At 44.3% G+C, this 24,631-nt stretch overlaps 1 protein-coding gene across 1 annotated transcript in view; it reads left to right on the forward strand.

Annotated features, from left to right (window-relative positions):
- Positions 1 to 22,016, forward strand: part of si:ch211-57n23.4 (immunoglobulin superfamily DCC subclass member 3) — a 37,217-nt gene extending 15,201 nt beyond the window's left edge. Inside the window, exons 7-14 of the mRNA XM_068746977.1 lie at positions 3,773 to 3,938; positions 9,639 to 9,889; positions 10,689 to 10,853; positions 10,975 to 11,163; positions 20,412 to 20,525; positions 20,820 to 20,943; positions 21,022 to 21,136; positions 21,912 to 22,016. Coding sequence (XP_068603078.1) covers positions 3,773 to 3,938; positions 9,639 to 9,889; positions 10,689 to 10,853; positions 10,975 to 11,163; positions 20,412 to 20,525; positions 20,820 to 20,943; positions 21,022 to 21,136; positions 21,912 to 22,016 — 1,229 coding nt within the window. The remainder of the gene's footprint in view (positions 1 to 3,772; positions 3,939 to 9,638; positions 9,890 to 10,688; positions 10,854 to 10,974; positions 11,164 to 20,411; positions 20,526 to 20,819; positions 20,944 to 21,021; positions 21,137 to 21,911) is intronic.
- Positions 22,017 to 24,631: the final 2,615 nt, after the last annotated feature.

Genomic DNA, 24,631 nt, shown 5'->3' on the forward strand with positions numbered 1-24,631 from the left:
ACGCGGTCAGACCGGATGTGATCGGAGAGAGACCTTCCGTGTGATTTTTGGGAATTATACATGACGGCTTTCTGCTACTAATATAATATTAGACACCACCATCGCATAATTCGCCCTTTTCGATTACTTTCATTAATCGACGGATTGGATTATCGCTCAGCGTGGAGAACCTCGAGGTATTTATCGACCAGTATTACTCCAGCTGCTGCGCCATGGAGGAATCCGCGTCGGGCGATAATCCCTCCAAGAAGAGAAAGGCCGACTCGGCAACTCATACGGAAGATCTCGGCAACGCAGATATGCCGACTAACATTCTGGACTCCATTAATAAAAAACTGGACGTCCTCGGCGTGCTCCACGCCGACGTTAAAGATCTTAAGGCTAGTTTGGAGCTCGCTTATCGTATGATGGCTGAGCTTCAACGTGAGAACATCGAGCTACACTCCTCCGTTTCGACTGTGTCAGTTGAAATGGAGAAGATTAAAACAGAAAATAAGACGCTCAAAGAGACAGTCCTGGACATTCAGTCACGCAGTATGCGAGACAGTTTAATATTCTCAGGCATCTCCGAGAGCACCGCGGACAATCCAGAGTCCTTAATAAAACATTTCATGACGACATCACTGAAAATTCACCCGGAGACAGTGAGTACAATCTCCTTTCACCGCGTATGAATGAATGATTCGTTTATTTAACAGGGACAGCGCACATTAATAAACATTTCTGTCAATGTGCCAGAATTAGCCAAAAGGCTATTTTTCATCTGTTGTCCCTGGACAGAAATTCCATGGCCCCAAAATATAAATACATATGAAATAAAATTAATAAAAATACAGATATACAATAACCACATAATTAAAAACTATATCAACTAAAACAATTTCAAGTAACAGTAAAACTTAATGTCTATTAACTAAAATTTTATAAAGCAACTAAAATCATAAAAACAGGTGACAGTAAAAAACAACAAATTAAACAGCAGTTTCTCTCAGTGACGACACAACTGTGTGCTAATGAGCCATTCCTTAAGGTGAAATTTAAATGCATTACAGCTCTCAAGATTTCTGACGATAACTGGGATAGAATTCCACTCATGTGCAGCTTTAAAGGAAAAGGCAGATTGACCAAATTTGCTTTTCCTGAGTGGGATAACGCAGTCCCCTCTTGCGGCACCTCTAGAAACTCGATGTGTGGCAGTTCTTACATCCACAAACTGTCCGAGCGGAGGAGATGTTAAACCATTAATAATTTTATACATCAGACATGAATTTATATATTTAATCAAATTTTCCCAGTTTAACAATTTGTATTTATTTAATATTGGGCAGTGATGAAAATATGCTGGTTTTTTGTCCAGTATTTTAAGCGTTTGTTTGTACAGAGACTGCAGAGGTATTAGAGTAGTGATACTGGCCTGCGACCAGGTTGTTAAGCAGTAAGTGATATGCGAAAGAATCATAGAATGCATATACATCAACGACGCCCCTGTCGACATGTAATCCCGAGTGAATCTAAAGTTTGAGAGACCGAATTTAACTCTATTACAGACCTTTTTAACCTGTTTTTTGAAATTAAGTTGTGAATCTATAAGGACTCCAAGGTACTTGTATTCGGAAACAATCTGCAGTCTTTCCCCCAAAACAAAGACATCTGGGTCAGCACCAGAGCACTTTGTCTTTGAGAAAAACATGCAGACCGTTTTCGATAGATTTAATTGCAAACAGCACTGCTTCAGCCAAGTTGTTACATGAACCATGATGTCTGTGAGTTCTTCAGCAACTTGTGTAGTACTGCTACCAAAAACATAGATAACCGTATCGTCAGCATACATTTGTAAGTCGATGTCAGGACAAACAGAAGGTAAATCATTAACATATAAAGAGAACAGCAATGGTCCCAGGACAGAACCTTGAGGAACACCTGTAGACTGACCTAGAACAGCTGATTGATGGTTTTGTAGTTGAACACACTGAGAACGGTGTAATAGATATGATTCTAACCATCCAAGTGTGCGCAGTGAAAAATTAAAGGTAGACAGTTTAGACAGGAGGATTCTGTGATTGACAGTATCAAACGCCTTTTTCAGGTCAAGAAATATTGCTCCGACAACACCACTTTTATCCATTAAAGATTTGATCCTTTCAATGAAAAAACAGTTTGCCGTTTCAGTCGAGTGTTTGGCCCTAAAGCCAAAATACATTCCGAAAATGCATTTTGTGTAATAATCGCATACTCAGAAATTTTCTTTGTTCTGCTGTTTAAACGGCAATTTGACCCACCCCCTGAACATACTCGAAAACTCACCAAACTTTGAACCAAGCTCAGAACCGGCAAAAAATTAATTATTTTATGTGTTTCAAAATTGGCCATGAAAAAGTGGCGCGCCAGCGCCACCTACAAAAATCACAATGCATTGTGCCTATGGGGGGTCTGACGCCAACTTTGTCGGACAGCCACGAAATTCGGTACAGACATGCGTCAAGTCAGGGCAAAAAAATATATATAATATGGCCACACCCCCAGACACACAGGAAGGCGGCCATATTGGATTGAAACTTAAAAACTGCCGAGTCAGCGTTTGCACACACACACTCCAATCCAAACCAAATTTTAAACACTTATTGACCCTTCCTACCTGGACACTTTAAAAGGGAAACTTTGACAATCTGCCTTACAGCGCCCCCTACAGAACAAGAACAAAAATTGAATGGGAAGTAAAAAATAGTTTGCCAGAAATGATGGAAATTTTCCAGAAAATTCCCTCATGTGGTCCCGATCAAAAAACACAATTGTAACCATGTTGTTCTTTTTACGCTGTTGCCATGGTGAAAAACATTTTTTAAAAACAAACGAACTAAAATAAAATACATTGAATTAAATACTCATTATTTATTTTCTAAAGCCACAGGGAGCCACAGCCAAGGGATGAAAGAGCCCCATGCGGCTCCGGAGCCGCGGGTTGCTGACCCCTGTGCTAAGCTATCCAATAAAGAAGCCCATGAGAGGCTAAAGAGAGCACGAGCAGAATATTTGTTCTTTTGCACTCCAAGCGGCTCTTTCCTCGACCTGCACGCCTTAACATTATTAATAGGAAAACGTTTACTGTACGTACTATATATTTTTATTTCTCAAACAAATATTTAGTTCTGAAAACAGGTTTTGATCTTTGGTTTCTATAATACCGAAACAATCTATTTAGATTAATGCCTGACTGTTAAAAGTGTATAAAGTGTGTGGTGAGGGTTTTTACAGCCTTAAAACATTTATGTACATGTATCATAATTAAAAAAAATAAAGATGACTACATTGCGGATTTCACTTATTGCGGGTTATTTTGAGAACGTAACCCCCACGGAAAGTGAGGGACTACTGTATTGCACTTCATTGTATTGTATTGTACTGTATTGTATTGTAATTAAGCAAAATTATCCTTATGATCATTAAAAGCATTGTTAAAAAATAAAATACAACTTGAACTCGCTCAGATAGCAAAGCTCTCGACTCTTGGTTAAAACTCGACCAATCAGCCGAGCCACAACATGCAGTTTGATGTGGATGGATGCTTCAGAGGAGATAAATAGATAAAGAAAAAGATCAGATGCAAATAAAAAGCCCTGTGATGCGCAGGCGATGCATCCGGGGTGTACCCCGCCTCTCGCCCACAGCAAGCTGGGATTGGCTCCAGCAACTCCCGTGATCTGCAAAGCGGAAAAAGCCCAAGAAAATGAATGAATGAAGATTAACGATCTGCTTCTCTGGTTCCACCCCCCAGCTCCTCCTGAGTTCCTCCAATGGCCACAGTCTGTGTCCAAACCAGCAGGGGGCAGCGCTGTATTCACATGCGTGGCCCAGGGGGTCCCAGCACCTCGCCTCATCTGGCTGAAGAACGGCAAGGTCCTCACGCCCGGTAACAGCATCAGGTTGACAAATAACAACAGGTATGCCCAACAAGTTGTTGTGATGCTGTTCAAGAGTGTCTTCACCGTCCAACCACCCTGTTAAACCCCGTCCAACCACCATTTTACACCCCGTCCAACCACCCTGTTACACCCCGTCTAACCACCATTTTACACCCCGTCTAACCACCATTTTACACCCCGCCCAACCACCCTGTTACACCCCGTCCAACCACCCTGTTACACCCCGTCCAACCACCCTGTTACACCCCGTCTAACCACCATTTTACACCCCGCCCAACCACCCTGTTAAACCCCGTCCAACCACCCTGTTACACCCCGTCCAACCACCATTTTACACCCCATCCAACCACCCTGTTACACCCCATCCAACCACCATTTTACACCCCATCCAACCACCCTGTTACACCCCATCCAACCACCCTGTTACACCCCGTCCAACCACCCTGTTACACCCCGTCCAACCACCCTGTTACGCCCCATCCAACCACCCTGTTACATCCCATCCAACCACCCTGTTACACCCCGTCCAACCACCATTTTACACCCCATCCAACCACCCTGTTACACCCCATCCAACCACCATTTTACACCCCATCCAACCACCATTTTACACCCCATCCAACCACACTGTTACACCGCATCCAACCACCCTGTTACACCCCATCCAACTACCCTGTTACATCCCATCCAACCACACTGTTACATCGCATCCAACCACTCTATTACACCCCATCCTTTTTTTTTGTCTTTGTCTTTTCTCTCCCTATACCTTGTCTGCATTCGTGCTCAACAGTGACAACATACACAACGTCAGTCTCTGCTAGAGTTCTATGCTTTTTATTCTTATAGTGATTGTGACCGTCACCTGCCCTCTTGTCAGACTAGCCTATTCATGTTTTATTAGTTTTATTACCTGTTTACCGCCGTAGAGGGCTGTGCACACCGCAGTGAACACACAACATGGACAAACACAAAGTGACAAATACACAGTGTTCTGAGAAGAGAGTGCAATGGATTTATTTGTGCTCCTTAATTCTACCCCTTCCATCCAATCATCACCAAGAGTTGTCCCAATACACCAGGTTCACATCAGCCTCTAGAGGAAAGTCTGGATCACCAAGTTCTCAGGAGATCTGAGGACGAAGAGAGAGAGCATAGTGAGAGCCACAAACACTGACCCAGCAACCTCCACTGACTCAGAGATCTGTGGGCGGAGTTAACTCTCAGATCGAGTTTTGAGTGCTGGAGTGGTGGATCTGGCATGCGTGAAACCTACACCTAAGAACGGGGCAGCCATCCCGGACCCAACAATGGCGACATGAGCCCCCAGATCATGCCAGGCCATCACAGCAACCCGGAAACAACCCCCACGGCCCCCCAGAGCCACACGCAGAAGAACCAGCCCAGGGCCCGGGAGCGACCTACACCAACACAGCCGACAAAATCAAGGCCAGCGCAGCGGCACGGGGCACAGCGGGCCGGCCCGGCGTCCCATCAGCACCCAACACCACGCCCCCCACAGCCGCCCTCCCCCCTCCCAGCACCCTCCACCCATCCCGCACCCCCCCCCCCCCCAACACCCCCCCTCCCCACCATCCCCCACGCCCACCCCACCGCTGAGCTCGGGCAACCCCCAAACCCAGAGAACCAGCGTCTGGGGAACGGGAGTAGGCAGCGCAGGGGCTTCAGCTCAACCAGACCAATATGCAGCCATTTGGGGGGAGAGTATTATTCCCTGGGATGGAGAGGAGGGAGCAAGATGCCGGCCCACCAACCCTGAGCCCCAAGCCCAGCCCGCCAAGGCCCCCCATGGCCAAAAATTGTGAACCCACCCATACCCTGATTATTTAGTTCCCCAGATCCCAGACTGGGGAACTGTCCCAACACCGTGAATGTGTGAACACCCAGGTGCTATATACACATGTATGTGGTGCGTTAAAATTTGGGGCAGGTGGGGCCGGACGGGGGATGCGGAGGAGGGCAATGGCGCACTGCTGCCCCGCGCCCTACCCCTTATCTCCCCGCCTAGCACCCACTCAAACCCCTGTGGTGCATTAAAATGGGGGGGGGGGGGGGGGGGGGGTTGCAGAGGGATGCTCGGTGAACGCCCCCCAGCACCAGGCCCCCCAAGTGCAACACATGTGTATACTTACAAATGTGTTGTGTTAATGTGGTGAGTTAGGAGGCACAGCACATGAGGCCTCTATTACACCCCATCCAACCACCCCGTTATACCCCGTCCCACCACCCTGTTACACAGCGTCCAACCATCCTGTCCAACCAAACACCAGGAAAGCTTCAGTCATTCAAATACCGACACTTCCATCTATTATTGCTATTCTTCCGGCTTGTCCCGAGAGAGGTCGCCACAGTAACCCAACGTTCTCCACTTCACTCTGTCCTTTGCATCGTCCCTCACTACGTCCATGTCTCTTCTCCTGGGTCGTCCTCTAGTCCTGTCCTTTGCATCGTCCTCCCCAACACCAGCCACTCTCATGTCCTCCCTCACTACGTCCATGTCTCTTCTCCTGGGTCGTCCTCAAGTCCTGTTCCCTGGCAGTTCCATCCTCAGCATCCTTCTACCGATATAGTCCCTGTCTCTCCTCTGGACATGTCCAAACCTTCGAAGTCTCTGACCTTGTCTCCAAAACGTCTAACCTTCACTGTCCCTCTTATTGTCTCATTCCTAATCCTGTCCAACCTGATCACTCCCAAGGAGAACCTCAGCATCTTCATCTCCTCCACTTCTAGCTCCGCCTCCTGTCTTTTCCTCAGAGACACTGTCTCTAAGCCATCCATCATGGCTGTCCTCACCACTGTCTCTCAGCCGTCCATCGTGGCTGTCCTCACCACTGTCTCTAAGCCATCCATCATGGCTATCCTCACCACTGTCTCTAAGCCGTCCATCATGGCTGTCCTCACCACTGTCTCTGAGCCGTCCATCATGGCTGTCCTCACCACTGTCTCTAAGCCGTCCATCATGTCTGTCCTCACCACTGTCTTGTAGACCTGTCCCTTCGTCCTATCACAGAGCACACCTGATACTTTCCTCCCCCCGTTCCAGCCTGCCTGCATACGATTCTTCACCTCCTTTCCACATTCTCTCCATCACTCTGCTCTGTTGACCCGAGGTACCTGAAGTCCTCTCCCTTCTTTACGTCTCCTCCTTGTAGCTTCACTGTCCCCCCTGGGACCTTCTCATGTACACACATGTACTCTGTTTTACTGCTGCTCACCTTCATCCCTCTCTTTTCTAGAGCAGACCTCCACTTCTCTAGATTCTCCTCTACCTGCAGATCACAATGTCATCTGCAAACATCATATTCAGAGGAGCTTCCTGTCTCACCTCATCTGTTAGTCTATCCATCACCATGGCAACAAAAAGGGGCTCAGAGCTGATCCCTGGTGCATCCCACCTCTACACTAAACTCCCCTGTTACTCCTACTGCACACTTCACTGCTGTTCAACATGTCCTGAACTACTCTGACATACTTCTCTGCCACTCCAGACTTCCTCATGCAGTACCGCAGTACCTCATGCAGTACCGCAGTACCTCATGCAGTACCGCAGTTCCTCTCTAGAGGTGATGGGAATTCCAGCTCTTTTGGCTCCCAAGTGGCTCCTCAGATTTTTAGGCCCGAGCGCCTATCCTAGGCGTAAGGGGCTATTGCTTTTGCAACGCAGAAGATGACAAGTTGACCCTCGACAAAGTTGACCAACACATCACTATCGCTGATTGTCACACATGAATTACTTTTTAAACTACTCGTCATTACTCACATTAATATATCAATCTTAACATTTTGTAAACATTAATTTTATTGTGTACTGCGTTGAGACATTTATAAAGGCATAATGTGATATAAACATTATGTGTAAATATAATAATATTTTTTAAGTCACATTTCCTTTCCCACTTTTGGCTCAAACTCCGTGTTTCACTTGTTCTGTGTCTCTTCATCCCGTGTGTGTCTCCATTGAGACGCTGAGAGCGCCCCCTGCAGGTCTGGAGCACTTCAGTGCCCGGCGGTCATTCAGCGTTTTGCTTTTGCAGATTGTTTCTTGGTTTGCAGCGAGTTTGATGATGATGTATTTTTTAATTTGCACCAGGTTCCTCTTTTTGTACCTCATTTAGACGTGTGTTTGAGTTTGTGAATTTGCTTAGTTTTTGTAATTGAAGCCTTTTTCTTTCTGAAGTGCGTTTGGCCCGTGTTGGCCACCGTACTAAAGGTTGTAATTTTGTCATTAAAGGAGCTCATTAAGTCATTAATACCGAGGCCTGCAGGAATACATAACTCAATGCAGCTCGGACTCTGCTAGTCAAGCTAACAGTGCTGAAAGGAAAACTAGCGCTGTTCTTATCTTCCTCGATTAATAGATTGTTCTTGCAATACAGAGAGCCTTCTTTCCAGACTAAATGAGATTCTTCCAGTTCAGTGGAATGCCATTAACTTTAAATCGCCCATGCCTTTGCTTTGTTCACTAGCTTGGGGGTAGTGCCAAACTTTGTTTAACTAAACAAAGTTTAAAACTAGCTTCACATCAAGGCAACTCCTGCTATTCCTAGCATAACAGGTGATACACATCATTTTACACTTATAGCATTCCTCTCTGACCAAAGTGAATGGTAAATGTTCTGCACTTATACAGCGCTTTTTCCACCGCTTCGCGGTGCTCAAAGCGCTTTACATGAGGCCTCACATTCACCCATTCACCCACACATTCACACTCCAGTGGGCGACTGCTGCAATGCAAGGTGCTGCCAGACCCACTGGGGGCAATTTAGGGTTCAGCGTCTTGCCCAAGGACACTTTGACATGCAGACAGTCAGAGCTGGGAATCGAACCACCGACTCTCTGATCACTGGATGACCCACTCTACCAACTGAGCCACAGCCGCCCCAAAGCCGCGACAAAGGTGATGATTAAGGTGCCTCTGAGCAGGTAAAACTCAGAGCAGGCCTCCCATTTCTCCTAATCGCATTGTGTAGCCACTATGCAAGGACAATAAAGGCTTTCTATTCTATTTCTATTTGTATCTCAGCCCTGACGCAGTTAAGAGATGAGATGAGCCCTCATTTTGAGGGAGAACAGAGGAAGTGTTGAGGACACGTTGTCTCTTCTTGTCCACTACGTTCCACATTGCATTTTATAGCGGGTTCTTCGTCGTTACATGCCCAACCCTTCCAGCAGTCTTCAACAAAATGGTCCTTCATGCAACCAATCTGCAAGATGTCCTGTTGACAATGAAACAAAAGCATCCTGCATCCACCCTTTTATCTGGAGCCACTGCAGATGTCATGGGTTCTTTCCTGCCACATCATTTAATCACAGAAATAAGAGTCATGACTATCTACCTAAGACTATTCAGGAGGAAGCTGCAATATTATTGCTATTATTACAAGTATTATTAGAAGAATGCAGGCGTTGTTAGTAGAACCAGTTTAACTCGTAAGGGCTGCAGGACACGACCAAGGCAAATGTGTCCTAAATGGATGCAACAGACAACTCGAGGGTTTCAACATCGACTAGCCTCCTAAAGATCTGCTGAGCTGGTGTGCAGGCTGCGTCTCCTGGTGATGTCGCTGCCGATGAAGGCCTTGAAGCAACAGATTAGAACATTAGCACAGTTTCTTATATCTTTGTACGAGCAGTATTAATACGAGTAGTACACTGCATGCAGCAGGGGACTCATGCGGCTGTGTCTCATCTGTGCAGCACTCTGGCACTGACCCGGATCGGCTTAGAGGACGAAGCCATCTACCAGTGCATCGCCGAGAACAGTGCCGGTACGAGCCAGGCCAGTGCCCGACTGGCTGTGGCTCAGACGAATGACCTGCCCGGCCCCCCAGAGGGCCTCGGGGCCAGCGCGCTATCCACCAACGCCCTGCAGGTCACATGGGGTGAACCACAGGCCAACGCCACGGACAACATCATTGGCTACGTCCTGCACATTCGCAAGATGGGAGGTGAGCGAGAACAGTTAAAGAGCAGCAGCATCCGTATGGAGGCTCAAAACACAAGGTCGTTCTGCTGTGCTGTGGTCAGGACTCCGATAAACTGTCCTATAGAGCAGGGGTCCCCAACCACCGGCCTGCGGCCCGGTACCGGTCCGTGAGGCATTTGTTACCGGGTCGCACAGAAAGAATAACTAATGTATAACATTTCCGTTGTATCGATTATTAGCGTCTAAAAGGCGTTTTATTTTGAAAAACGACCGGATTTACTCCAACGTAACATTCTGTGAATTTCCATGCGTTACGTGATACGTTACTAAAAACAGACGTGAACTAGTGAAGATTAAATTAAAAAACAAACGTCTTTGGAGAGCTTCTTTGGTAAGGGGAAAGTCCAACTGAGGAAGAGGAGGAGGAAGAAAAGAAAGCTTCTTTTAGCAGACAAACCAGGAGTCAGACTTAAAACACGGTTTATCTCCAGCTGATTAGCTTCGTTAACGAGCAATGAAGGGTTAAAACTGCTTAAGCACAGAGAGACAAGAACCTGGATTAAAAAACAAGAATGTGGAATTTATGAAACAAAAAAACGTGAACATGAAGGACAGAAGTAATTATTGAGAGCACAACTAATGGTGAGTAGAAACTGGTGTAATACTTGTTTACTAGTTATTGCAAGGGTATAATATAAAGTTTATTGGTAAGATTAGATTCCTCTTTTTTTATTTAATTACCCCCCGGTCCCCGAAACCGGTCCGTGGCAGGAAAAGGGTTGGGGACCGCTGATCTCGTGTGTCACTGCTGTGTTATTCAGAGCCAGACAGTCTGGAGCTGCAGGAAGCCATCAGCAAAGGAACCTTTCAGCATGATGTGATGAACCTCGAACCAGCCACCACCTACTCCCTATTCCTGAAGGCCTACTCTCCTCTGGGGGCAAGTCAGCAGTCCCCCACCGTGGCGGCTACAACACTGGGTGGAGGTAATGTTGACATTGCCTGTCGTGTTGCAGTGATCCTGCCATTCGTCGCTCACTTGGAAGACGTCAGCTTGTCTCTGTCTCTCTGACATCTCTCCTCTTACGGTCTCCATTATTTGTCCAGTGCCAACTCCTCCTACCTTCTTCACCAATGTGGTGAACGTGAGCAGCGTGCAGGTCTTGTGGGAGCTCCCCAGTAAGGCTGGGAAGGCTGAGGGCTTCCGGCTTTCCTACCGAAGAGTCCCTCTCCCCACCTTCCAGGGACCCGTCCAGCTTCCTTGCCATGTCAATGCCCACACCATCACTAATCTGGGTGCGTCTGTGTGTTCGTCCCTGCTGAAAGCTTCCCGAGGCTGCTGCTGGTCCGGTTCCGGCAGCCCTCCCGCTGGTCCGGTTCCGGCAGCCCTCCTACTGTGGGTCTGCGTAGATTCAGCCTTGAGTTATTTTTTTACCTCTATTAAAACATTTTGCCATCATATGCTGTCACACACATGATTCATTCACACAGTGATTCATTCACACAGTGATTCATTCACACATGATTAATTCACACTGTGATTCATTCACACAGTGATTCATTCACACATGATTCATTCACACTGGGATTCATTGATTCATTCACACAGTGATTCATTGATTCATTCACACAGGGATTCATTGATTCATTCACACAGTGATTCATTGATTCATTCACACAGGGATTCATTGATTCATTCACACAGTGATTCATTCACACAGTGACTCATTCTCACAGTGATTTATTGATTCATTCACACAGTGATTCATTGATTCATTCACACTGTGATTCATTCACACAGTGATTCATTGAGTCATTCACACAATGATTCATTCACACAGTGATTCATTCACACAGTGATTCATTCACACAGTGATTCATTCACACAGTGATTCATGCACACAGTGATTCATTGAGTCATTCACACAGTGATTCATTCACACAGTGATTTATTGATTCATTCACACAGTGATTCATTGATTCATTCACACAGTGATTCATTGAGTCATTCACACAGTGATTTATTGATTCATTCACACAGTGATTCATTGATTCATTCACACAGTGATTCATTCACACAGTGATTTATTGATTCATTCACACAGTGATTCATTGATTCATTCACACAGTGATTCATTCACACAGTGACTCATTCACAGGGTGATTCATTCACAAAGTGATTCATTCACACAGTGATTCATTGATTCATTCACACAGTGATTCATTCACACAGTGATTCATGCACACAGTGATTCATTCACACAGTGATTCATTCACACAGTGATTCATTCACACAGTGATTCATTCACACAGTGATTCATTTATTCATTCACACAGTGATTCATGCACCCAGTGATTCATTCACACAGTGATTCATGCACACAGTGATTCATTCACACAGTGATTCATTTATTCATTCACACAGTGATTTATTGATTCATTCACACAGTGATTCATTGATTCATTCACACAGTGATTCATTGATTCATTCACACAGTGATTCATTCACACAGTGATTCATTCACACAGTGACTCATTCACAGGGTGATTCATTCACAAAGTGATTCATTCACACAGTGATTCATGCACCCAGTGATTCATTCACACAGTGATTCATGCACACAGTGATTCATTCACACAGTGATTCATTTATTCATTCACACAGTAATTTATTGATTCATTCACACAGTGATTCATTGATTCATTCACACAGTGATTCATTGATTCATTCACACAGTGATTCATTCACACAGTGATTCATTCACACAGTGACTCATTCACAGGGTGATTCATTCACAAAGTGATTCATTCACACAGTGATTCATTGATTCATTCACACAGTGATTCATGCACACAGTGATTCATTCACACAGTGATTTATTGATTCATTCACACAGGGATTCATTGACTCATTCACACAGTGATTCATTCACAAAGTGATTCATTCACACAGTGATTCATTGATTCATTCACACAGTGATTCATGCACACAGTGATTCATTCACACAGTGATTTATTGATTCATTCACACAGGGATTCATTGACTCATTCACACAGTGATTCATTCACAAAGTGATTCATTCACACAGTGATTCATTGATTCATTCACACAGTGATTCATGCACACAGTGATTCATTCACACAGTGATTTATTGATTCATTCACACAGGGATTCATTGACTCATTCACACAGTGATTCATTCACAAAGTGATTCATTCACACAGTGATTCATTGATTCATTCACACAGTGATTCATGCACACAGTGATTCATTCACACAGTGATTTATTGATTCATTCACACAGGGATTCATTGACTCATTCACACAGTGATTCATTCACACAGTGATTCATTCACACAGTGACTCATTCACAGGGTGATTCATTCACAAAGTGATTCATTCACACAGTGATTCATTGATTCATTCACACAGTGATTCATGCACACAGTGATTCATTCACACAGTGATTTATTGATTCATTCACACAGGGATTCATTGACTCATTCACACAGTGATTCATTCACAAAGTGATTCATTCACACAGTGATTCATTGATTCATTCACACAGTGATTCATGCACACAGTGATTCATTCACACAGTGATTTATTGATTCATTCACACAGGGATTCATTGACTCATTCACACAGTGATTCATTCACAAAGTGATTCATTCACACAGTGATTCATTGATTCATTCACACAGTGATTCATGCACACAGTGATTCATTCACACAGTGATTTATTGATTCATTCACACAGGGATTCATTGACTCATTCACACAGTGATTCATTCACAAAGTGATTCATTCACACAGTGATTCATTGATTCATTCACACAGTGATTCATGCACACAGTGATTCATTCACACAGTGATTTATTGATTCATTCACACAGGGATTCATTGATTCATTCACACAGTGATTCATTCACACAGGGATTCATTGATTCATTCACACAGTGATTCGTGCACACAGTGATTCATTCACAGTGATTCGTGCACACAGTGATTCATTCACACAGTGATTCATTGATTCATTCACACAGTGATTCATTCACACAGTGATTCATTGATTCATTCACACAGTGATTCATTCACACAGTGATTCATTCACACAGTGATTCATGCACACAGTGATTCATTGATTCATTCACACAGTGATTCATGCACACAGTGATTCATTCACACAGTGATTCATTCACACAGCGATTCAGTGATTCATTCACACAGTGATTCATTGATTCATTCACACAGTGATTCATTCACACAGTGACTCATTCACAGGGTGATTCATTCACAAAGTGATTCATTCACACAGTGATTCATTGATTCATTCACACAGTGATTCATTCACACAGTGATTCATGCACACAGTGATTCATTCACACAGTGATTCATTCACACAGTGATTCATTCACACAGTGATTCATTCACACAGTGATTCATTTATTCATTCACACAGTGATTCATGCACCCAGTGATTCATTCACACAGTGATTCATGCACACAGTGATTCATTCACACAGTGATTCATTTATTCATTCACACAGTGATTTATTGATTCATTCACACAGTGATTCATTGATTCATTCACACAGTGATTCATTGATTCATTCACACAGTGATTCATTCACACAGTGATTCATTCACACAGTGACTCATTCACAGGGTGATTCATTCACAAAGTGATTCATTCACACAGTGATTCATGCACCCAGTGATTCATTCACACAGTGATTCATGCACACAGTGATTCATTCACACAGTGATTCATTTATTCATTCACACAGTGATTTATTGATTCATTCACACAGTGATTCATTGATTCATTCACACAGTGATTCATTGATTCATTCACACAGTGATTCATTCACACAGTGATTCATTCACACAGTGACTCATTCACAGGGTGATTCATTCACAAAGTGATTCATTCACACAGTGATTCATTGATTCATTCACACAGTGATTCATGCACACAGTGATTCATTCACACAGTGATTTATTGATTCATTCACACAGGGATTCATTGACTCATTCACACAGTGATTCATTCACAAAGTGATTCATTCACACAGTGATTCATTGATTCATTCACACAGTGATTCATGCACACAGTGATTCATTCACACAGTGATTTATTGATTCATTCACACAGGGATTCATTGACTCATTCACACAGTGATTCATTCACAAAGTGATTCATTCACACAGTGATTCATTGATTCATTCACACAGTGATTCATGCACACAGTGATTCATTCACACAGTGATTTATTGATTCATTCACACAGGGATTCATTGACTCATTCACACAGTGATTCATTCACAAAGTGATTCATTCACACAGTGATTCATTGATTCATTCACACAGTGATTCATGCACACAGTGATTCATTCACACAGTGATTTATTGATTCATTCACACAGGGATTCATTGACTCATTCACACAGTGATTCATTCACACAGTGATTCATGCACACAGTGATTCATTCACACAGTGATTTATTGATTCATTCACACAGGGATTCATTGACTCATTCACACAGTGATTCATTCACACAGTGATTCATTCACACAGTGACTCATTCACAGGGTGATTCATTCACAAAGTGATTCATTCACACAGTGATTCATTGATTCATTCACACAGTGATTCATGCACACAGTGATTCATTCACACAGTGATTTATTGATTCATTCACACAGGGATTCATTGACTCATTCACACAGTGATTCATTCACAAAGTGATTCATTCACACAGTGATTCATTGATTCATTCACACAGTGATTCATGCACACAGTGATTCATTCACACAGTGATTTATTGATTCATTCACACAGGGATTCATTGACTCATTCACACAGTGATTCATTCACAAAGTGATTCATTCACACAGTGATTCATTGATTCATTCACACAGTGATTCATGCACACAGTGATTCATTCACACAGTGATTTATTGATTCATTCACACAGGGATTCATTGACTCATTCACACAGTGATTCATTCACAAAGTGATTCATTCACACAGTGATTCATTGATTCATTCACACAGTGATTCATGCACACAGTGATTCATTCACACAGTGATTTATTGATTCATTCACACAGGGATTCATTGATTCATTCACACAGTGATTCATTCACACAGGGATTCATTGATTCATTCACACAGTGATTCGTGCACACAGTGATTCATTCACAGTGATTCGTGCACACAGTGATTCATTCACACAGTGATTCATTGATTCATTCACACAGTGATTCATTCACACAGTGATTCATTGATTCATTCACACAGTGATTCATTCACACAGTGATTCATTCACACAGTGATTCATGCACACAGTGATTCATTGATTCATTCACACAGTGATTCATGCACACAGTGATTCATTCACACAGTGATTCATTCACACAGCGATTCAGTGATTCATTCACACAGTGATTCATTCACAGTGATTCATTCACACAGTGATTCATTGATTCATTCACACAGTGATTCATTGATTCATTCACACAGTGATTCATTCACACAGTGACTCATTCACAGGGTGATTCATTCACAAAGTGATTCATTCACACAGTGATTCATTGATTCATTCACACAGTGATTCATGCACACAGTGATTCATTCACACAGTGATTTATTGATTCATTCACACAGGGATTCATTGACTCATTCACACAGTGATTCATTCACAAAGTGATTCATTCACACAGTGATTCATTGATTCATTCACACAGTGATTCATGCACACAGTGATTTATTGATTCATTCACACAGGGATTCATTGATTCATTCACACAGTGATTCATTCACACAGGGATTCATTGATTCATTCACACAGTGATTCATTCACACAGTGACTCATTCACACAGTGATTCATTCACAAAGTGATTCATTCACACAGTGATTCATTGAGTCATTCACACAGTGATTCATGCACACAGTGATTCATTGATTCATGCACACAGTGGTTCATTCACACAGTGATTCGTGCACACAGTGATTCATTCACACAGTGGTTCATTCACACAGTGATTCATTGAGTCATTCACACAGTGATTCATTGAGTCATTCACACAGTGATTCATTCACACAGTGGTTCATTCACACAGTGATTCATTGAGTCATTCACACAGTGATTCATTGATTCATTCACACAGTGATTCATTCACACAGTGATTCGTGCACACAGTGATTCATTCACAGTGATTCATTGATTCATTCACACAGTGATTCATTGATTCATTCACACAGTGATTCATTCACACAGTGATTCATTCACACAGTGATTCATGCACACAGTGATTCATTGATTCATTCACACAGTGATTCATTGATTCATTCACACAGTGATTCATTCACACAGTGATTCATTCACACAGTGATTCATGCACACAGTGATTCATTGATTCATTCACACAGTGATTCATTCACACAGTGATTCATGCACACAGTGATTCATTGATTCATTCACACAGTGATTCATGCACACAGTGATTCATTCACACAGTGATTCATTCACACAGCGATTCAGTGATTCATTCACACAGTGATTCATTCACAGTGATTCATTCACACAGTGATTCATTCACACAGTGATTCATTGATTCATTCACACAGTGATTCATTGATTCATTCACACAGTGGTTCATTCACACAGTGATTCATGCACACAGTGATTCATTCACACAGTGATTCATTGATTCATTCACACAATGATTCATGATGATGATGATGAATATATTTATTAGATAGAATGTTAGAGTACAAGTACAGTCACACAGTAGCATGTATTACAGTACAAATAACGTCAAACATCCGGTCTAAGAGGAGCATTTCTAAAAAGCCCTTGCGGGCTTGTTTCCGTTGAAAGTCCTTCGTACATAAATCATCCACAATTAACAATACAATTAACAATACAAATAAAAATAAAACCAATATTAAATTACGCAATTGATGCAACGTAACATTTAGAAAAACAAAAATAAAATGTTTTTACACCGCCAGTGCAAACTAACAATTAATCTAAAATAAGTTACACCACTGATGCAAAATGACAATAAATAACTTACATAAATTACAATAAATTACTAAAGCAATTAATATGTGCAACGTAGGTGGACAAATAGGGGGGGGGTTTGATCCGGAGAGAGTCGTGATGACTATCTCCATTTCTGTCCCCCTAAAAGGTGTATTTTTAGGGCCTTTTTGAAGGAGGCCAAAGAGGTGCATGTTTTGAGGCAGGAGTCAAACAGTTCCACCCTTGGGGGGCAGTATTGTAAAAAGATGATTTACTCATGTTAGTCTTATAGGAGGGGGTAATCAGGTTGTTGTTTGAGCTCCCTCTAGTGTTGTGGCTGTGGGTGTCACTAAATCTGTGGAGGTGTTTATTCAGGTATGCAGGGATTGAGGGGACTGAGGGCAGAGCTGCATTGACTATTTTAAATGCCAATCCCATTTTGAGTTGTTTAACCCTGTCTTCTACCCTGAGCCATTTTAGGCTAGCAAAATGTCCAGGAAGAAGGTGGGTCATGGGCCCCAGATTGAGGAGTAGCCCAATCAGTTTATTTTGGGAGGTTTGGAGCCTGGTTTTCAGGGACACTTTGATGTTTGAATACCAGGAGGTGCTAGCATAGTCAAAGAGGGGCTGAACGAGGCTCCAGCAAGCGTCCGGAGAGCACTTTTGTTGACAAAAGCAGACATTCTGCCCAAAAATCTTGTTCTCTGATTGACTTTTTTGATCACCTTAGTTGCCATACTATCGCCAGACAGGTATTTGTCAAGAACACAGCCCAAATAGGTAATCTCTTCTTTGCTGGAGATGACTGTATTATCGACTGTGACCTTGAAATCATTAACATTTATCTCACGTAGAGAGTGTTTAGACCCAAAAAGAATCGATTCGGTTTTACCAAGATGTAGTGACAGTTTGTTATTAGTAAGCCAAGTACTGATTCTGGTGACCTCAGAGCTGAGAGCCTCCTCAACCTGCACTTTGTCCTCTCCCGAAATCAGGAGTGCTGAGTCATCAGCAAACAGGAACAATTTGCAGTTACAGGCAGCATTCATGTCGTTAATGTATAGGAGGAACAGTAACGGCCCGAGAATGCTGCCTTGAGGAACCCCACAGCTCACCGGGAGGGACGAGGACAAGGTTCCGTTTATGTCCACCATTTGTTCTCGTCCCTCAAGGTACGATTTCATCCAGTTTGTTGATGTGCTATCAAAACCGATCGCCCCTAGTTTATTCAATAGGATTGAATGGTTAACGGTGTCAAAGGCCTTCTGGAGGTCCAGCATGACCATGCCGCAGTATTTGCCCGAGTCTACTTCACGCTTAATGTAGTCGGTCAGATATATGAGGCATGTGTCAGTGATGCACACAGTGATTCATTCACACAGTGATTCATTCACACAGTGATTCATGCACACAGTGATTCATTCACACAGTGATTCATTCACACAGTGATTCATTCACACAGTGATTCATGCACACAGTGATTCATTCACACAGTGATTCATTGATTCATTCACACAGTGATTCATTCACACAGTGATTCATGCACACAGTGATTCATTCACACAGTGATTCATTGATTCATTCACACAGTGATTCATTCACACAGTGATTCATGCACACAGTGATTCATTCACACAGTGATTCATTCACACAGTGATTCATTCACACAGTGATTCATTTATTCATTCACACAGTGATTCATTCACACAGTGATTCATTCACACAGTGATTCATTTATTCATTCACACAGTGATTCATGCACCCAGTGATTCATTCACACAGTGATTCATGCACACAGTGATTCATTCACACAGTGATTCATTTATTCATTCACACAGTGATTCATTCACACAGTGATTCATTCACACAGTGATTCACTTATTCATTCACACAGTGATTCATGCACCCAGTGATTCATTCACACAGTGATTCATTCACACAGTGATTCATTTATTCATTCACACAGTGATTCATTCACACAGTGATTCATTCACACAGTGATTCATTTATTCATTCACACAGTGATTCATTCACACAGTGATTCACTTATTCATTCACACAGTGATTCATGCACCCAGTGATTCATTCACACAGTGATTCATTCACACAGTGATTCATTTATTCATTCACACAGTGATTCATTCACACAGTGATTCATTTATTCATTCACACAGTGATTCATGCACACAGTGATTCATTCACACAGTGATTCATTTATTCATTCACACAGTGATTCATTCACACAGTGATTCACTTATTCATTCACACAGTGATTCATGCACCCAGTGATTCATTCACACAGTGATTCATTCACACAGTGATTCATTTATTCATTCACACAGTGATTCATTCACACAGTGATTCATTCACACAGTGATTCATTCACACAGTGATTCATTTATTCATTCACACAGTGATTCATTCACACAGTGATTCATTTATTCATTCACACAGTGATTCATTCACACAGTGATTCATTCACACAGTGGTTGGACTCTGTTACAGAACCAGGCGCCGTGTTTGAAGTCAAACTGGTGGCCTACAATGGAAATGGTGAGAGTGGCGGCTCCAGGAGACTGGTGTCACTGGCTGAAGGAGGAGGGGGCAACCCCCCCACTGGTAGGTCTGTTCATGGGCCACCCACTGTGGAAGAGAAAACACACCTGGAAGGTGTGTGAGTGGGCGGATGGATGATGGGTGGATGGATGCATGGATGGATGGATGATGGGTGGATGGATGCATGGATGGATGGATGATGAATGGATGGATTGATGGATGATGGATGATGGCTGGATGCCTGGATGGATGATGGATGGATGGATGGATGATGCATGGATGGATGATGCCTGGATGGATGATGGTTGGATGATGGATGGATGCTGATCATGTTGATGTGCTGGCTGTCTGCCACAGGGGGCGCTCCGTGTCAGTGCCGGGATGGCGACGTCTCTCTGGGCAGCATCATGGTTGGGATCCATATCGGCACCGCTTGCATTATCTTCTGTGTTCTGTTCCTCATGTTTGGATATCGCCGCAGGTGAGTCCACTATGCTAAGCTAACAGACGCAGCACTGCTCCAGACGCTTTATTCCTTCCTGTCTGGATCCTGCTCCAGTCTGTTCTGCAGAACGGACACTCCAGACACCTGGTCTGTGTCGAGGGAAAGCACCGGACCCAATGACCTCCGTAAAGAGGGAGCAAGCCTGCCAAGAATGGAGCGTCCACCTCAGGTAGCCACCCCCACCATGCTGCTCGCAGCCCTCCCAACTGGAAGCGTGGCCTTCATTTTGTGTTGGATTGGATTTTAAAGAAATAAATAAGCACCAGTAGGTTCTAGATTGTTCTTCTTATCTTTATACACCAACATGAAAAGTCAAAGTGAATCAGAGCTTAACTGATTCTTGAATCCATAAATGGGTTTAATGTTAAAATGTAATATTTGTTCTTGACCTCAATATGGATCGCTGGTGAGATAGAGAACCCCCCGCCTCCCCATGACTGTGTCAAATTCCATAAACATCGATCAATAATCAACCGAGATATTGAAGAACACATTTTAAACTGCAAAGTTACCAAACATTTCAAAGTGATCGAGAATCCAGGATCTCTTCTGGATCATCACCAAACTGTAATCATCTGTTCCTGGTAACATTCCCAACATTCCCTGGAAATGTCATCCTGATCCGTCTGTAACTTTTTGAGTTATCTTGCTAACAGAATCCAACATCGGCGATTACATAAGCGCCTCGGCGGCGGTAATAAAATGTTTCCAAGCAGAATTCATAAAGCGTTTGCTAGTTTGTTAGCTTTGCTAGCTCGTTTGTCCTGGTTATTCCACTACCATATAAATGTACCATTGATTTGTCGTTCCTTCAGTACGCTGCTTATGCAGGTTCCAAAGAAATCAGAAATAACTCCATCAACCGAAGCTGCATTGTTTCTACTCCTTTACTATTTGCTTCTCATGGCTTCCCGCTCTTGTGTTGTGATTCTTCTCGTGTCCAGTTCAATGCCAGGTTGTCATCCGGCAGCCCCGGCAGCCCGGCACGGCCACTGACTAACGCTGGTCAGCGATTTCAACACCCCTGCTCGGAACATGGGACCCCCTGACCCCCCCTGGCCCCGAGTCCTCCCACCTGTACCATCAGATGTCATCACAGCGATGAAATGAGATTAGCCTCAACAAGCCTGCGACCTGTAGCTTAGAAGACATCTTTGTCTTTTACCTCCCCACCCTTATTGCACACCCCTACCTCAATACCAAAGTTGTTACCTTTATTGCATCTGGATGTGCACATGTGCATGTGGAATAAGTCCTTAAAACAAGCAGTCACTGCAGATTACATCTGTCAGGTTCTCACTGTTCCAGGAAGATCCTCTCACTTAACCAAAATATTATTTTTCTAGGATCTCTTCTGGAAGTTAAATTTGACATTTGAAGATACGCACAAACCCAAATTCAGGCAAATATTCTCACCGACATCAAACATTCCAGTTGATCGGTCGTAACAGAGCTTTGTTCCTCTGCGAACAGCCTCAGGTGTATGGCTGAGGTAGACCAGAACCAGCAAGAGCCTCAGGTGTATGGCTGAGTCAGACCAGAACCAGCAAGAGCCTCAGGTGTATGGCTGAGTCAGACCAGAACCAGCAAGAGCCTCAGGTGTATGGCTGAGTCAGACCAGAACCAGCAAGAGCCTCAGGTGTATGGCTGAGGTAGACCAGAACCAGCAAGAGCCTCAGGTCTATGGCTGAGTTAGACCAGAACCAGCAAGAGCCTCAGGTGTATGGCTGAGGTAGACCAGAACCAGCAAGAGCCTCAGGTCTATGGCTGAGTTAGACCAGAACCAGCAAGAGCCTCAGGTCTATGGCTGAGGTAGACCAGAACCAGCAAGAGCCTCAGGTCTATGGCTGAGTTAGACCAGAACCAGCAAGAGCCTCAGGTCTATGGCTGAGATAGACCAGAACCAGCAAGAGCCTCAGGTCTATGGCTGAGGTAGACCAGAACCAGCAAGAGCCTCAGGTCTATGGCTGAGGTAGACCAGAACCAGCAAGAGCCTCAGGTCTATGGCTGAGTTAGACCAGAACCAGCAAGAGCCTCAGGTCTATGGCTGAGGTAGACCAGAACCAGCAAGAGCCTCAGGTGTATGGCTGAGGTAGACCAGAACCAGCAAGAGCCTCAGGTGTATGGCTGAGGTAGACCAGAACCAGCAAGAGCCTCAGGTCTATGGCTGAGGTAGACCAGAACCAGCAAGAGCCTCAGGTCTATGGCTGAGTTAGACCAGAACCAGCAAGAGCCTCGGGTCTATGGCTGAGGTAGACCAGAACCAGCAAGAGCCTCGGGTCTATGGCTGAGTTAGACCAGAACCAGCAAGAGCCTCAGGTCTATGCCTGAGGTAGACCAGAACCAGCAAGAGCCTCAGGTCTATGGCTGAGTTAGACCAGAACCAGCAAGAGCCTCGGGTGTATGGCTGAGGTAGACCAGAACCAGCAAGAGCCTCAGGTCTATGGCTGAGGTAGACCAGAACCAGCAAGAGCCTCAGGTCTATGGCTGAGGTAGACCAGAACCAGCAAGAGCCTCAGGTCTATGGCTGAGGTAGACCAGAACCAGCAAGAGCCTCAGGTCTATGGCTGAGGTAGACCAGAACCAGCAAGAGCCTCGGGTCTATGGCTGAGGTAGACCAGAACCAGCAAGAGCCTCGGGTGTATGGCTGAGGTAGACCAGAACCAGCAAGAGCCTCGGGTCTATGGCTGAGGTAGACCAGAACCAGCAAGAGCCTCAGGTGTATGGCTGAGGTAGACCAGAACCAGCAAGAGCCTCAGGTCTATGGCTGAGTTAGACCAGAACCAGCAAGAGCCTCAGGTCTATGGCTGAGGTAGACCAGAACCAGCAAGAGCCTCAGGTCTATGGCTGAGTTAGACCAGAACCAGCAAGAGCCTCGGGTGTATGGCTGAGGTAGACCAGAACCAGCAAGAGCCTCAGGTCTATGGCTGAGGTAGACCAGAACCAGCAAGAGCCTCAGGTCTATGGCTGAGGTAGACCAGAACCAGCAAGAGCCTCAGGTCTATGGCTGAGGTAGACCAGAACCAGCAAGAGCCTCAGGTGTATGGCTGAGGTAGACCAGAACCAGCAAGAGCCTCAGGTCTATGGCTGAGTTAGACCAGAACCAGCAAGAGCCTCAGGTCTATGGCTGAGGTAGACCAGAACCAGCAAGAGCCTCAGGTCTATGGCTGAGTTAGACCAGAACCAGCAAGAGCCTCAGGTCTATGGCTGAGGTAGACCAGAACCAGCAAGAGCCTCAGGTCTATGGCTGAGGTAGACCAGAACCAGCAAGAGCCTCGGGTGTATGGCTGAGGTAGACCAGAACCAGCAAGAGCCTCAGGTCTATGGCTGAGGTAGACCAGAACCAGCAAGAGCCTCAGGTCTATGGCTGAGGTAGACCAGAACCAGCAAGAGCCTCAGGTCTATGGCTGAGGTAGACCAGAACCAGCAAGAGCCTCAGGTCTATGGCTGAGGTAGACCAGAACCAGCAAGAGCCTCGGGTGTATGGCTGAGGTAGACCAGAACCAGCAAGAGCCTCGGGTGTATGGCTGAGGTGTTTCCTCAGCCTGAGGTAGCGTTCCTTGGGGAGTTGAGTGAAGGCAGCCTGTTAATAAAGTCGGAACCAGGCATTCCCAAAGGCTGCTGCTGGTTCTGGTCTACCTCAGCCAAAAACACCCCTCCTCCG

This window comes from Brachionichthys hirsutus, chromosome 13 (assembly GCF_040956055.1).
Source record: "Brachionichthys hirsutus isolate HB-005 chromosome 13, CSIRO-AGI_Bhir_v1, whole genome shotgun sequence".
In the NCBI taxonomy this organism is placed as follows: domain Eukaryota; kingdom Metazoa; phylum Chordata; class Actinopteri; order Lophiiformes; family Brachionichthyidae; genus Brachionichthys; species Brachionichthys hirsutus.